The sequence below is a fragment of the Pungitius pungitius genome, chromosome 3 (genome assembly GCF_949316345.1).
Source record: "Pungitius pungitius chromosome 3, fPunPun2.1, whole genome shotgun sequence".
Taxonomy (NCBI): Eukaryota; Metazoa; Chordata; class Actinopteri; order Perciformes; family Gasterosteidae; genus Pungitius; species Pungitius pungitius.
This window is the reverse complement of record NC_084902.1, coordinates 1,061,093-1,075,482: the sequence shown is the minus strand read 5'-3', so window position 1 is coordinate 1,075,482 and position 14,390 is coordinate 1,061,093. Positions and strand designations below refer to the sequence as shown.

The following is a 14,390-nucleotide window of genomic DNA, read 5'->3' as shown; positions in this document are numbered from 1 at the left end:
TCTTCTGGATATGAATCATTCAACCAGACAATGAAATATTTACAGGAAATGAATATGAAGAATAATTATAGTTCTCAGTTTAATAAAAAGAGCCTTATTTTAATTTCAATTACAGCAGGAACACAAATCATTTGATGACATCTGACTTCTTAGCTTCTTAGTCCTCTTCCTTGTGACGTGATGGTTATGAACGTCCTACTTCCTGCTCCTTTGTCCCCACGTGTCCTACTTCTGTGGACAGGGACAGTGAGGAACCTTCATCTGGCCCTGAACCAGCCCACTTTAGTCCTGATCCACTGGGTCCAATTCTGGTGAAACCGGATGACATCATGCAGGTTAAAAATTAGAAGCCGATGAAGTTAGCGACCGTTTAGGTTTGCCCAGATGATGTGAGAAGACCTTTTTATTAAATAAGAATTACTTATTTATTATACTTATTTTACTTTTTATTCAGATGTATTTCTCTTAAATAAAAGCTCAGTTCTCCATTTGGAGTTGAATCAGTTTTACTTTAGAGCAGTGCGCGTTTTATAGCTACCTGGGTGGATTTTTATTGCGCCACTTCTCAGGAACTCCTCTCCGGTGGACTTTGACTCTGAGACTCGTTCTACGGACCTCGCCCTGCTTCCTCAGACCCGGCAGGCTGACATCGGGCTGGCGACATGGCCGCCTCTCACGGTGAGTTACTCACACGGTTGGTTAGACCGGGTCACACAAGCTCTGTGTGACCCGGTCTGCTCCTCAGGTCCACGGCCCCACCAGTCCAGGCTGGTGCTGCTGTTGCTGGGGGAGAAACGCAGTGGGAAGAGCTCAGTGGGAAACTCCATCCTGGGGAGGCCGGCGTTTCACAAGAAAACCTCTCGCAGCTCCAGAGAGGACGGCGGCGCCTTTGGGATCCAAGTGAGTACTGGAGGTGTCCGGTTTACTTTGGGGCCTTCGGCTGTGAAGCTTCACTCACTTTGACTCAATGTGAGCCCCCCAGGTGACGGTGGTGGACACCCCCGGGTGGACGCCCCACTCCCTCCCTCCAGACAGAGTGTCGGAGGAGCTGTGCAGAGGGCTGAGGCTCTGCCACCAGGAGCCCCACGTCATCCTGCTGGCGCTGCCCTGCACCTCCACCTTCGGCCCCCCGCAGTGGAGGGCCATGGAGGCCCAGCTCAGGCTGCTGCAGACCCCCATCTGGCAGAAAGCTGTGGTCCTCTTCACGCGCGGCGGCGTGCTGGGTGGGTGGGGCTACGATCCCTGTGGTTTCTCTGTCTCTCTGCTCATTGGCCGAGGTGTCAACGAGGTGTCATCTCGGCTGCAGGAGGCCTCCCCATCGAGGAGCACGTGAGGCGGCAGGGCCCCACCCTCCGCTGGCTGCTGGAGCGATGCGGGAACCGCCACCAGCTGCTGTCGGACTGCTCCGAGGCGCAGCGCGCACGCCTCTTTGAGAAGATCCAGAAGGTGGTGGAGGTCAACCAGCGGCCAGTGGAGGTGCGGGATCGGATGTACACCCAGCTGAGACGAGAGGTGAGCACGAGGGGAGGACGGGAGGAGACGAGGGGAGGACGGGAGGAGACGAGGGGAGGACGGGAGGAGACGAGGGGAGGACGGGAGGAGACGAGGGGAGGACGAGTGGAGACGAGGGGAGGACGGGAGGAGACGAGGGGAGGACGAGAGGAGACGAGGGGAGGACGAGTGGAGACGAGGGGAGGACGGGAGGAGACGAGGGGAGGACGAGTGGAGACGAGGGGAGGACGGGAGGAGACGAGGGGAGGACGAGAGGAGGCGAGGGGAGGACGGGAGGAGACCGAAATGACAGCGACGTATGGACACATGGAGCGGACGGCCTTGGGACAGACGTTCATCCCCAGAGGTACGTGTCCCTTAGTCCACCATCAGCACACCTCCCCCCAGTGGTGATTAACCCCTGCAACGTGTTCCCAGTGGAGCCGGACGGTCCGGGGCCCGCTCTGAGCCTGGTGCTGCTGGGCAGGAGGAAGTCGGGGAAGAGCTCAGCCGGGAACGCCATCCTGGACCGGGAGGAGTTCCGGTCGGACGCAAAGACCACCCGGTGCTGCGTGGGCCGCGGCCGGGCCTCGGGGAGGGACGTCACCGTGGTGGACACCCCCGGGTGGAGCCTGTTCGGTCTGGCCCACTCCAGAGAGGTCCGGGCGGAGGTGAGACGGAGCCCCGCGCTGTGCCCCGAGGGGAGCAGGGTGTCCTTCCTGCTGGCCGTCCCCGTCGGGCCCTTCGGGGAGAAGGAGCGCCGGGCCGTGGAGGAGAACCTCGGCGTCTTGGGGAGCGGCGTGTGGAGGAGCACCGTGGTGCTGTTCACCTTCGGGGAGGAGCTGAGGGGACGGAGGGTGGAGGAGCACGTGGAGGAGGGCGGGCGGCCTCTGCAGTGGCTGCTGGAGCGATGCCAGCGCAGATACCGAGTGTTGGACCCCACCACGGGACACGGGGGGGTGGAGCAGCTGCTGGAGATGGTGGAGCAGCTGTGGGGCCTTTAAACCACTATTAACATGACTGTGGAATAACACTAATGTAATAATAGGGAAGTGGTTAAAGACAAATTAAAAGGAAGATAAATCTGAGGCGGCTTAGAGAAATGCAGCCGAGAGGCTTCGGGATGAAACGTCTTTACTGTTCAGTTCAAGTCGTCAACTTGAAGCCCAAAATCACACATTAAGGCTGGAGGACGTTAAGTTTAGATCATGTGCTTGTTTCTACAGATGGATCCGCTTTGAATGAGGTCAAATGTAAAATATTAGGTTAAAAATGTCATGGAAAAAATATGTTATTTCAGAAGAAATGTCTGTGTTGAAATAAAAGTTGTTTTTGATTTGAAAAAACTACAACTACACAAAAATAACAAACCATTAGGTCAAAAAAGGTTAATCGAAAAGAAGGTAAACATAGAAAAGTGAAGCCGAGTTTGTGCTTCTGTGTTTTCAGAGAAACTCAAAGACAAACAGAACCTCTGCTTTAATTCTTTATTCAAACTCAGAGGTTCATATCAGTTGAATTCATCCTTTAATTCTGACTGCAACACAATATCTTTGCCACAAAAAATATCTCAATGACCTTTATTTTTTGTCATATTTGGCAACTTATAAGCCTCTGCTAAAACAATTAACAATATATATACTAATTTATTCATGAAAAAATACATTGTCAGTTATGCACAACAGACACCAAAGAAGGTAAACGACACACAGTAGTTTGTGTTAAATGACAACTCAAAGCGTCCAACAAATTAAACACATTAATATGGAATAAAACCAAAAGGGTCGTCGTTACACATTTTCTTCACATGAGGTTTTCAGACGAGTCGCGACCAGAGAACTAAACACACATCTCAGAAAGAAAAGGGTCAATAGTTTGAAGAAGAGATTAAGATTCGTTTCAGTCCAAAACCCAACAGCTGACATCTAAAGAACTAAAGGTCATATCACAGGGAAGGGACCGCGATGACATCACTGTGACATCACAGGGTAGACAGAAGGGAGAGGATACCAGGCGTTGCATTATGGGGAATGTAGTATTTTTGATCCTTAACCTTATGAATGTGCAACATGAATCACTGCGGGACCCTTTTTTAAAACTACAGACTAAAACAAACATCTATTCTTATGTCACAGTGTGAAACCCTTCAAAGAGTCTAATAAATGAAAGATAAACTTGGACTGCATAACTTCAGCTGCTTGTTCTGGTTTCAGTAGGTTTTCTAACATTGATCTTGAGCTACGTTGGTTTAAAATACATCGACACTGGCACCGCGCATGCTTCGCATGCTTCTGAGAACCGTTTATTTAAAACTACACCACTCAAAAGTCATCGGACCGAGAACCTTCTGGATCCATCATCTCTGCTGCAGTCCACACGCCTTCAACAGGAAGCGTGTAACATTGAAGAAGAACCACTTCACTGGCTTTCTGGCTATCTGTCCCAGTTAGCTTAGCTTAGCTTAGCACGAGGCCCTCCGGGTGACGTCGTGGTTTCTGGGGGATTCGTGTGCTTCGGAACCTTCGATATCTTTTCAGCGTCAAAGTTCATGAGCAAAAGTGCAAATAAAACCACAACCTCTCGTTTTTAACTGCTTGATTTTTTGTTGCACGAATCAAACAAGACTCCAGGTCTTTATGCTAAGCTAGGCTACGCTAGGCTAATCGTTTCCCTGGTCGTTTTTGGATCAAATCTTCATCAATCTGGTCCCGACGGTTTCAAGCTGTAAACTATTCACAGACGTGTTGCATAAGGATTAAACTTAATACTTGTTATGACGTAGTTATTATCTATCGGGCGTTACCAAGGCGACGATCAGGAGATCACATGACTAACTCGAGATAAAAACGTCCAGTTTGTTACACAGAAATAAACCACGAGGAATCTACGATACTTCACGATATGACGCGTTTGTTTTTGGCCCTACGAGGTATTTTCAAGTACTTTAGTGCGTATTTACTTTGTCTTTTTGCTCCCGTGAGCGAGAGGGGTGAGAAGCGGCGGGTGGGATCTCAGATGGGGGGGGGGGGGGGTCAGGAGCAGAAGGCCGACTGCAGCTGCTTGAAGGCGGCTTGCCTCTGTTTCTTGTCCACTTCCTGTCTCTTGCGCTCCTCTTTCTCCTCCTGGATCTCAGCCTCGAACTTGCTGCCCAGAGACAGAGCCTGAACCTGGGGACACACGGGGGGGGGGTCACCAGCTTATTTCATATATTCACATATTCTGATCAAGCAGCTGGTCCAAAAAGAATATTTATTCCAGAACGTCAAAGATAATTTCAAACACTGAGTCAGTAAAAAAAATTGTAATAAAAAAATAATAATTAAAAAAACGCATCATGATGAACCGAACACGTTTATTGGTTAGCCGTCGTGCTACTAGCTCCTTCCCCTGTTGATCTAAACACCGATTGGTTGTTAACAATGTCACATGATCAGACAACAATGAGGTTATCATCAATGATTGTTATTGAAGTTATTGGAGTAGACAACTTTATTGACGCTTTGACCTCAACCTGTGGTCCTCACGCAGGAAGATCAGAACCAGTCAGACGTACCTTTGCTTCAAAGAAGTCCTTGGCCCCCATGACCCCCTCGGTGGACACGTTGATCTCAGAAAGCCTGGCGAGCGCCATCAGACCGCTCTCCTCCTGCAGCTCCCCGGCCGCCGCTCTCCGGAAGATCAGCAGGAACTAGAGGATGAAGAACAGAGCCCGTCACATCACATGACCTCCTCCCCCCCCCCCCGTGGACTCGGGGGATCAAGCAGAACCCGCCAAAATAATAGACAGGAGAATCTGCTGTGAAAAAACACAGAATTCACTTCAAATAAGCTGTTATTTGCTCTCCCTTTTTTATAATCAATACTCAGGATTATGGAAGGAACACAACTGTCACCTCTCTGTAGCTCAGTTTGCCGTCAAAGTCCTCGTCCACCTCTTTGATCATGTTCTTCAGGCCCAGGTGGGTCTGAGGAGCACCGAGCTTCTCCATCATCAGCTTCAGCTCCATCAGGTCGATGAAGCCGTCTCTACCGGTGTCGTACCTGCAGAACCACAAGAACCCCCACAGTGTTAGAAGCTAGTTCTGACCCAGGATGTGAAAAGTGAAGTCAGAGCGAGTTAAAGCTGCATTCTGTGTAGTGACCAGCAGGGGGCGACTCCTCTGCTCCCATAGACGTCTATGAGGAAATGACTCTACTTCTGTGTAGTGACCAGCAGGGGGCGACTCCTCTGCTCCCATAGACGTCTATGAGGAAATGACTCTACTTCTGTGTAGTGACCAGCAGGGGGCGACTCCTCTGCTCCCATAGACGTCTATGAGGAAATGACTCTACTTCTGTGTAGTGACCAGCAGGGGGCGACTCCTCTGCTCCCATAGACGTCTATGAGGAAATGACTCTACTTCTGTGTAGTGACCAGCAGGGGGCGACTCCTCTGCTCCCATAGACGTCTATGAGGAAATGACTCTACTTCTGTGTAGTGACCAGCAGGGGGCGACTCCTCTGCTCCCATAGACGTCTATGAGGAAATGACTCTACTTCAGTGTAGTGACCAGCAGGGGGCGACTCCTCTGCTCCCATAGACGTCTATGAGGAAATGACTCTACTTCTGTGTAGTGACCAGCAGGGGGCGACTCCTCTGCTCCCATAGACGTCTATGAGGAAATGACTCTACTTCTGTGTAGTGACCAGCAGGGGGCGACTCCTCTGGTCCTGCTCTACCACACAAGGACAACACGATAGAACTTGTAAACCATTTCACAAAATTAGAAATGTTCCAAATGTGTCCAGCTGGTATTTAAACAGTAGAGCTGGTGAACATGTTCTAGTAGGAACCTAAAGTACAAAACATGACGCAAGCGACGGGTCACAGATTCCAGCCTGTTATCACCAATCAGCCCACAGGATTTATAGAAGCCTTCAGCAGCTGAACAAAGTCTTCTGTTCCAATCCGGCTACGCAAAGAAATCACTGACAAGCATCATGGCTCCGAATAAACTAGTCGGACTTTTGGAGCTCCCACCGACAGCAGGTCATCAAAGAGCATTGTTCTACAGAACGTCTAAATGTGGAATGAAGGAGCTGCATGGAGGGACAACAAGGTGGTTGTTGTTGACCGGGCTGAAGACATCACAATAGGAACCTCAGCTGCATGAAGGCCCGATTACAGAGAAAGGACTTCCTGTCCGGGCTGCATTCCAATTCTGACACACAAAGAAACACACAGACTGGAACTGTTCTCAGTGGGAGCAGAAGAACGAAACCATCTGACCAGGAGCAGAAGAACGAAACCATCTGACCAGGAGCAGAAGAACGAAACCATCTGACCAGGAGCAGAAGAACCAAACCATCTGACCAGGAGCAGAAGAACCAAACCATTTGACCAGGAGCAGAAGAACCAAACCATCTGACCAGGAGCAGAAGAACCAAACCATCTGACCAGGAGCAGAAGAACCAAACCATCTGACCAGAAGCAGAAGAACCAAACCATCTGACCAGGAGCAGAAGAATCAAACCATCTGACCAGGAGCAGAAGAATGAAACCATCTGACCAGGAGCAGAAGAATCAAACCATCTGACCAGGAGCAGAAGAATGAAACCATCTGACCAGGAGCAGAAGAATCAAACCATCTGACCAGGAGCAGAGCACTGTTTTACGTAATGTACAATGTACAAATGTTCTTTTTCAATTCATTAAATTCGTTTTTGTATATTAATTGCGATAGAATCGTGTGTTCCAGTTGCATTTCCCATTAAACGGTAATGGCCCCTGCGGGTCTCCGTAGCTCGTCTTCACTGCGTCGTTCGTGTTCTTTGGACCGGTTACTACGTCACGACCACCGATCACGACACGCAGCCCCCCCCCCCGTTCCCCCCCGCGGCTACACATCAACATGTCGGCTCCGCGTGCGGGGGGGACCGGACAGAGAAAAGCGCCTCACCGCTTGAACATGGCCTCCATGTCCTTGATCTGCTTGCGGGAGAACTCCTTGAACTCCGTGTAGGGGTTGAAGACGCGGGTCGGTCGCGAGGCCGCGTTCCCGTCGTTGATGTCCTGGCGGCGGGTCAGCACGGCGGACAGCTCGGCGGAGGAGGCGGAGGCGGACGCGTCGGCCTCCGGCGGCCCGGGCTCGCAGCAGCGCGGCTCGGAGCGCGGCTCGGCCTCCTGCGTAGCGGTACGCCGCGACTGGAGCTTCTTCGCCAGCTCTTCGGACGCCATGGCTGCAGTCGACGGGGGTCTTTCGGGAGGGAATGGCGCGCGCTGAGTGGTGACAGCCGCCGCTCGGTTCAACGGCTCAACTGCGCTGAGTGCCCGGAAGAAGGGGAGCGCAGCTTCCGGTCACTGATTTTCAAAATAAGATGGATAATACCCATTAGTTTGAATGTTTGCATTGTAGTTGTTTCTCACTGGGCATATGTGCAAATGGATTAATACACTGAAAACATAATTTAAAGAATCAGTAACATCTGAATGATACAGTAGTTTAAAAGATGTCTGGTGCTTTTTCCTACTAACGTCCAGCGAACACGTGTGTCATCTTTTCAAAATAAACTACCATCTTGACTGTAAACCACAGGTTTACAAAACAAATACGGTTCATAACGTTAAAATATTGAAACATCAATTTAATAATTACGTTCATATTAGGTATACATGAAATATAGTACTGTGTATCACATTATGTTGTGTCATGGCATCAAATGGATGGTTTTAATGGATACCTTTATTTGACAATTTTATATTAAGTTTTTGGTTAATAGTACAAATGACGAAAAATGTATTTACATCGAATAATCTGATATTTATTGATTAAATAGTTAGATTTAGGGCATTATTAAACAATGAAATAATGTGAACTTTACCTCTTGTTTGTCACATTGTACATTTCATTGTCTTTGAATATGTTGCTGTGTTTATATTTCATGCAGTAAGAACCATGTTTAGATTACACAATAGATTTATATTTTGTATATTTAAATATATATACATCAGTTGAATAAATAAATGAAATACTTTTAAGTTATAACTGTTTCTATTTCTGTGAGTTGTCTTTTCTAATAATTGCTGTCCAGCCCAAAATAAATAATACCACCACAACAAAATGTACTGATAAAAAGGGTTTAACGTTTAATGCTCACTGCATCACATAAAAACCGTTGCAAAGATCCTGATCATGTGACACCCCAGAAAGCTTCACATAAAAATTCTGACCGCCATTAAAAAAATGACTCAAAACATACAGAAGGGAATCAAAAATCCTGCAGTCCCATTCCAGAGGTGGAGCAGCTGATCCCAGATCATAATTACACGTATAGCAACTAAGGCAATAACTCAACTTTTTCCACCAGTCGGACCTCCGTCAGAATCACTGTCTCCTCGACGGTTTCCTCTGGAACACAATGACACTTTTATTTATTCAGAATGACCACTTGTTTCTAAAGATGACACCGACATATATATAAATACATGAATTAATCTGTATATATAAAAACATAAACAAATTATTATTCATTTCTTATTTTATATTAAAGTTTCCATACAAGTGGACTTGGATTAATGTTAGATTCTAACTTTTTGCAAATATAAGAAGAAGAGAGACATTGAACATCCATCTGATGTGTGTCCTGATTGATTCTTCACTACAGGTGTGTTCCAGTTCTCTTCGTTTCTAGTCGCCATGGTTCCCTTTTGAGGAGAAAATAGACGCCACAGAGCTAAAAAGACGGAGTAATGCCTTCAAACCTCCGGGCTCAGAGTTCCTGGCTGATCTGGGTCACAGTCTGTCCCCGTCCTTCTGTCCCCGTGATCGCGTCTCTCAGAGGGGTGTCCCCCTGGGTCCCGGTCTGCTGCCTCTCGTCCCACAGTGAACCGTCCTGGTGGAACAACAGGGGAGGAATCCCCAACTGCGGGAAGAACACCACGGAGGAGACTGAGCACCGTGAGACGGAACACATCCGTGTGGAGAGAGACGCGCGTTTACCTCTCTGTAAAAGTCCCTCCCCCGCGTGGACATGGCGGTGAGGACCACTTCGTCCCCGCTCCGTCGGATCTCTTTGACGACGTCGTCGTGCTCCAGGGACTCGACGGGGGTCCCGTTGACGGCCAGCAGCAGGTCTCCGTCCTCCATCAGCTCCGCCTGGGCGGGGCTCCCTTCCTCCACCTCCCTCAGCACATGAACTGGGAGAGGAAACGACACCGATCGCCACTTTCAGTTCACCCAACCACCTTTGGACCCACTTTGACCAATGAACCAGCACTGTTAGACCCTCTGAGGCCCGGCAGGAGGGACCAGAAAGATCTAAAACAAACTCAGTGAAACTAAGAAGCCATGATTGAGTCATGTGACCACGAATGAGACAAATGTTCAGGCTCCTCTAGAGGATTACGGTTCACTTAGTTGTGCGTGGTTACTTAGTGCTGGTGTCGTGACCTCTGACCTCTCCTCTGGGAGCCGCCCAGCTTCTCCTGCCTCAGCAGGAAGCCGAACCCGTCGGGCCCTTTGACCAGCCGCATGGTCTTGGCGGCGTGCGGGAGGCCGCGGCATTCTGCCAGCGCCGGCAGGACAGGCGTCTTCCTCCTGACACGGCAGGACTCGCCCTCGGGGTCGATGACCAGCACCGTCACCGAGGCCCCGCCCCTCTCCACCTGCGGGCAGGCGCATGGCGGTTTTCTAATTTAGCCGTTTAGTAAATATCATCATATCAATGAAACAAGTTGCTGAGCCGTGCTGGGGGCCCCTACGGTTTTGTTCAGCGTGGACCGGGAGAGCGAGGACGCCGGGGCCCCGTTGATCCAGATCAGCCGGTCTGCCGGGCGGACGCCGGCTTTCTCTGCGGGGCCGCCGGGCAGCGTGTTCACGGTGAAGTGGCCCTTCTGACCTGAGGAATAAATAAGATCATTATCAGCGTGTTAAAATCTCGTTTATTAGGAGCAAACCTTCTCTAGCCCCATAAGCTAGCTAGCGTTCGTCATTGTGGAAGAGTAGTAGCCGCGCTACGGTTAGCACGTAGGTGACATCTGAGAAGTTACTCGCCGCTCACCGTCCACTGGGGCGACGGTCATCCCCAGGCCGCACTCCGGGTCCCTGCTGACGTGACACAGTCTGGGTCTGGACCAGCCGTCCCCTTTGGACGACCTGGCCAGCGTCTGCAGATCCAAACCCAGAGACTCGGCCTGTGGACCAGAGGCGAGAGCAGAGAGACCACATCAGTCCAAGTCTCCCAATGTCATTTTCAGGCCTGACCGTCCTGTTGTCTGGTTGACAGAGGCGTCTCCGTGGAGACCAGCCTCAGTGTGGGATGAGAGAAGATTAATCCTCACTCCGTACCTGTTCATACTCGTCCCTTCTCAACACCAGCAGTATCAGGTGTAGTCCACACGCCTGGATCTTCCTCACAATCTGTCAGCACATTACAGAGGAACCAGTCAGCTGTTTCATTTCAAACCCTGTGATGCCGTATTTGCATATTTATGTTCCTGCTCAGGTGAAAGAACTATTGTTTTTTTGACATAAAATCAGTCGATTCTTCATTAACGATTTTTCTTTTCAGAAAACGCAAAATCACTCCGATAGCGTTTGTCCATTCTGGGTTGCCGTAGCAACATTGGCGGTGCACGATGGCGTCCCACGTCGTTATGAAGACCTTTTGTCTGGATAAAAAATGAATTGACAGTTTCAGGTCCGCTGTTATCTTTGTGCCACGGGACAGACAGCAGGACACCCACCCGCCAGAAGTCCCCGCTGTGCGCCTTGTCCTCGTTGACCTCCAGCACGCGGTCCCCGTCCTGGAGCCCGCCGCGCTGCGCGGGGCTCCACGCCGCCACGCCGCCCACCTCACACCTCTGGCCGCCGTGGTGGGCCCGCAGGAGGAACCCAAAGTTCTGGCCCTCCAGGCGCTTCAGGTGGCACAGTGTGGGCCGGGGGCTCTGATGCTCTGCACACGAGGACCATCAGAGAATACAGACCACCAGAGGCCACCAGAGACCATTGAAGAACCACCAGAGAATGGTTTGGGGTTTCAGGTAAAAGGCTCATGTTCAGTTTCAAACTCACCAGGATCATCGCTGATGACCAGAGCTGGATTATCAATCCCTTCTTTGGGATTGAAGGTAAAACTGAAAGAAGGAAACATGAAAAGTGTCAGGCACTGAAGAACAATGTGTCACCCTTTGATCCAGGTTTGAGGACCAGGACCATCGATGGTCGGAGCTATTTATACAGTTGTGGTCAAAAGTTTACGTCCATGTAAAGAACCTGATGTCACGGCTCTCTTGAGTTTCCTGTTATTTCGACAAGTCTTTTTCTCTAATAGTGATTGAAACAGATACTTCTTTGTCACAAAAGACATTCGTGAAGTTCTTTAACAGAAAAGGTGACAAAATCTGCTGGGTCAAAAAAATACATCCAGCAACATGAATTAGCAATTTTGGTGACTTAGAAAGTTGTGTCAATGATATGAGCTTCATGGCCTCTTAACTTCTTGTGATGAGTGACTCCAGCTGGTGACTTCTGAGGCCATTTAAATACAAACGCTACGATGGGAAAGTCAAAGGAGCTCAAAAGTGAATCATTGACTTGAACAAGTCAGGAAAGTCACTTGGAGCCATTTCAAAGCAGCTGCAGGTCCCAAGAACAACAGGGCCAACAATAGTTTGTAAGTATAAAGTTCATGTCACTGTTTGATCGGTCCGGAGGGTGAAGAGTCAACCGAGAACCACCAAAGAGCAGATCTGCCAAGAATTAGAAGCTGCTGGAACTCAGGTGTCCACAGTCAGCGTGTTTTGCATCTCCATGGACTGAGAGAAGAAGGAAGCCTTTGCTCCAAAAGCGGCACCATGAGGCTGGACTGAAGTCTGCTGTTGATCACTTGGACAAAGATAAGAGCTTCTGGAGGAAAGTTCTGTGGTCAGATGAAACAAATCTGTTTGGCCACAATGACCAGAAATATGTTTGGAGGAGAAAAGGGGAGGCCTTTAACCCCAAGAACACCAGGCCTACCACCAAGCACGGTGGAGGTAGTATTCTGCTGTCCCAATGGACCTGGTGCTTCACAGAGAGTAAATGGCATAATGAAGAAGGAAGATTACCTTCAAATCCTTCAAGATAACCTAAACTCATCAGCCCGAAGGTTGGGTGTTCCAACAGGACAACGAGCCCAAACACACATGAGAAGTGGTAATAGATCAGGCTGGAATTGGGGTTTTAGAATGGCCTTCCCAAAGTCCTGACTTAAAGACATTGAGAACATTGGACAATGCTGAAGAAACAAGTCCATGAGACGCCATCAAATAGAACTGAACTGCACCAACTCTGTCAAGAGGAGGTCAAAGATTCAACAAGAAGCTGGTGGATGGAAACCAAAGCGTCTTCTTGAAGTGGAAACGGCCAACGGACATGTAACCACATGTTAGCACTGCTGGATGCAGATTTTGTCACTTTTTCTGTTAACTCATAATAAAGTCACCAATGAACCAAACTTCATGAATGTCTTTTGTGACAAAGTATCTGTTCAATCACTCCATCAGAGAAACGACTTGTAGAAATAACTCAAGAGAGCCGTGACATCATGTTCTTTACATGGATGTAAACTTTTGACCACAACTGTAGAACATAAGACATTTAATGACATTAACGTTGTGATTAAACAGTGCTGCTGGATGTTGACACTGATGAACAGAGGACAAACGTCTTGGGAGTTTCCAGAAGATAAAGAGCTCACAGTCCAGCTGTTATCTGCATCTGTACAACAGTGAACATTTCACATGAGAGCTGCAGGCTGCAGAGAGACCTCCAGAGATCAGGTCTTCAGCCCATGTTTGTCCCCCTCTATAATCATAGCATTTGATCCAGTGAAGGGCCGTTTGGTGCTGCAACATCACGAGAAGTTCTCTCACCGTGGATGTTCCATCGCATGCTGGCAGCCTGCAGGAGAGAAGACTTTGTTCAACACTCACAGTCACAAGGCGCTTCAAACGTCCCGTTTCAGATAGGAGTTAGTCAGGTGAGACAGGTGAGACAGGTGAGACAGGTGAGACAGGTGAGCTCTGGGACACGTTACTCGTGTTTGAATGACATCACGACATGAGACTTTATATTTCTAGATGTGGACCATCCTTCTGGCCTTCACACCTTTCTGAGTGGATTAGCCTAGATTATTGGAGCGTTCCATTCTACGACAGCCGGGGGGGGGGGGGGGGGGGAATATTACATGGACTATTGTTCTGGTTCTGTTCCTTCTGGTAAGTCACTGGATGAAAGCGAAATAAAGCATTTAAATGGGATCTAGTTATTTTATTTCATGCGGTTTTCTATCCTTGTTATTTTAGCTTTTCATTTCATTTATTTGATTTGATCACTTTTTTCTTTATAACTAAAGAAGAAATAACTGATTGAACAACAGCTCTCATGTAAACGTTTGCAGAACAATGAAAATGAAAATGAAAATGAATGAAAAAGCTCCACAAAAACATCCAGAGGAGGAAAATATTTAAGTAGTAGTTGCTAAAAGTATCAAAGGAACTCTTTTAAATACACAGGTCTTTTGGGAGAGACAGAGAGACGGAGAGAGACAGCCTACCTGCTGGTCCTCATGGAGCGAGTCTAAGAGACGGAGGACGGATGAACAAGGTCCACCTCACACGGACCATAAAGAGACGCCTTCAGGTGAGACGTCTTCTCTCCACTCAGGTTAAACATTCACCTGCTGTTAGACATTAAGGAGGAGACACAACACGGCAACATGTTGAGGGTTAACAATGGACCACACACACCTTGGTGTGTATCTGTACAGGTGTGTGTGTATACACACAGACACACAACCGTCCACCCGCACTCCCCTACGGACACGTTAGAGTCTCTAATGGACTAATCAACTTGTTGATATCAAGCGCCCCCTGAAGG

At 48.8% G+C, this 14,390-nt stretch overlaps 3 protein-coding genes across 7 annotated transcripts; 1 reads left to right on the top strand and 2 right to left on the bottom strand.

Moving 5' to 3' along the window:
• Positions 1-426: 426 nt before the first annotated feature.
• Positions 427-2,878, top strand: LOC119195661 (GTPase IMAP family member 4). Of its 2 annotated transcripts, XM_062560978.1 has the most exons (5): positions 427-678; positions 746-900; positions 983-1,223; positions 1,307-1,512; positions 1,930-2,103. In XM_062560978.1, exons 1-5 carry the CDS (start codon positions 663-665, stop codon positions 1,957-1,959), a joined length of 648 nt encoding a protein of 215 aa, XP_062416962.1. In that variant the 5' UTR covers positions 427-662; the 3' UTR covers positions 1,960-2,103. The 2 variants fall into 2 exon arrangements, with proteins under 2 accessions (XP_062416962.1, XP_062416963.1); XM_062560979.1 differs by lacking the exons at positions 427-678; positions 746-900; positions 983-1,223; positions 1,307-1,512 and adding an exon at positions 1,749-1,858 and having other exon boundaries at positions 1,930-2,878.
• Positions 2,879-2,964: 86 nt separating this feature from the next.
• On the bottom strand, positions 2,965-7,798 carry efhd1 (EF-hand domain family, member D1). The gene is made up of 4 exons (XM_037478766.2): positions 7,431-7,798; positions 5,385-5,532; positions 5,045-5,179; positions 2,965-4,658 (listed from the first exon to the last, which is right to left on the bottom strand). Exons 1-4 carry the CDS (start codon positions 7,706-7,708, stop codon positions 4,524-4,526), a joined length of 696 nt encoding a protein of 231 aa, XP_037334663.1. The 5' UTR covers positions 7,709-7,798; the 3' UTR covers positions 2,965-4,523.
• A 491-nt stretch (positions 7,799-8,289) lies between these two features.
• Positions 8,290-14,207, bottom strand: LOC119222275 (Na(+)/H(+) exchange regulatory cofactor NHE-RF4-like). Of its 4 annotated transcripts, none has more exons than XM_062560974.1 (11): positions 14,068-14,207; positions 13,385-13,412; positions 11,544-11,605; positions 11,216-11,424; positions 10,818-10,889; positions 10,531-10,663; positions 10,232-10,368; positions 9,928-10,160; positions 9,471-9,667; positions 9,233-9,393; positions 8,290-8,879 (listed from the first exon to the last, which is right to left on the bottom strand). In XM_062560974.1, the coding sequence occupies exons 2-11, from the start codon at positions 13,396-13,398 to the stop codon at positions 8,856-8,858; spliced, it is 1,242 nt and encodes a 413-aa protein (XP_062416958.1). In that variant the 5' UTR covers positions 13,399-13,412; positions 14,068-14,207; the 3' UTR covers positions 8,290-8,855. The 4 variants fall into 4 exon arrangements, with proteins under 4 accessions (XP_062416958.1, XP_062416959.1, XP_062416961.1 ...); XM_062560977.1 differs by having other exon boundaries at positions 8,292-8,879; positions 9,928-10,135; positions 14,068-14,199; XM_062560975.1 differs by lacking the exon at positions 14,068-14,207 and having other exon boundaries at positions 8,291-8,879; positions 13,385-13,415.
• Between the last annotated feature and the right edge of the window lie 183 nt (positions 14,208-14,390).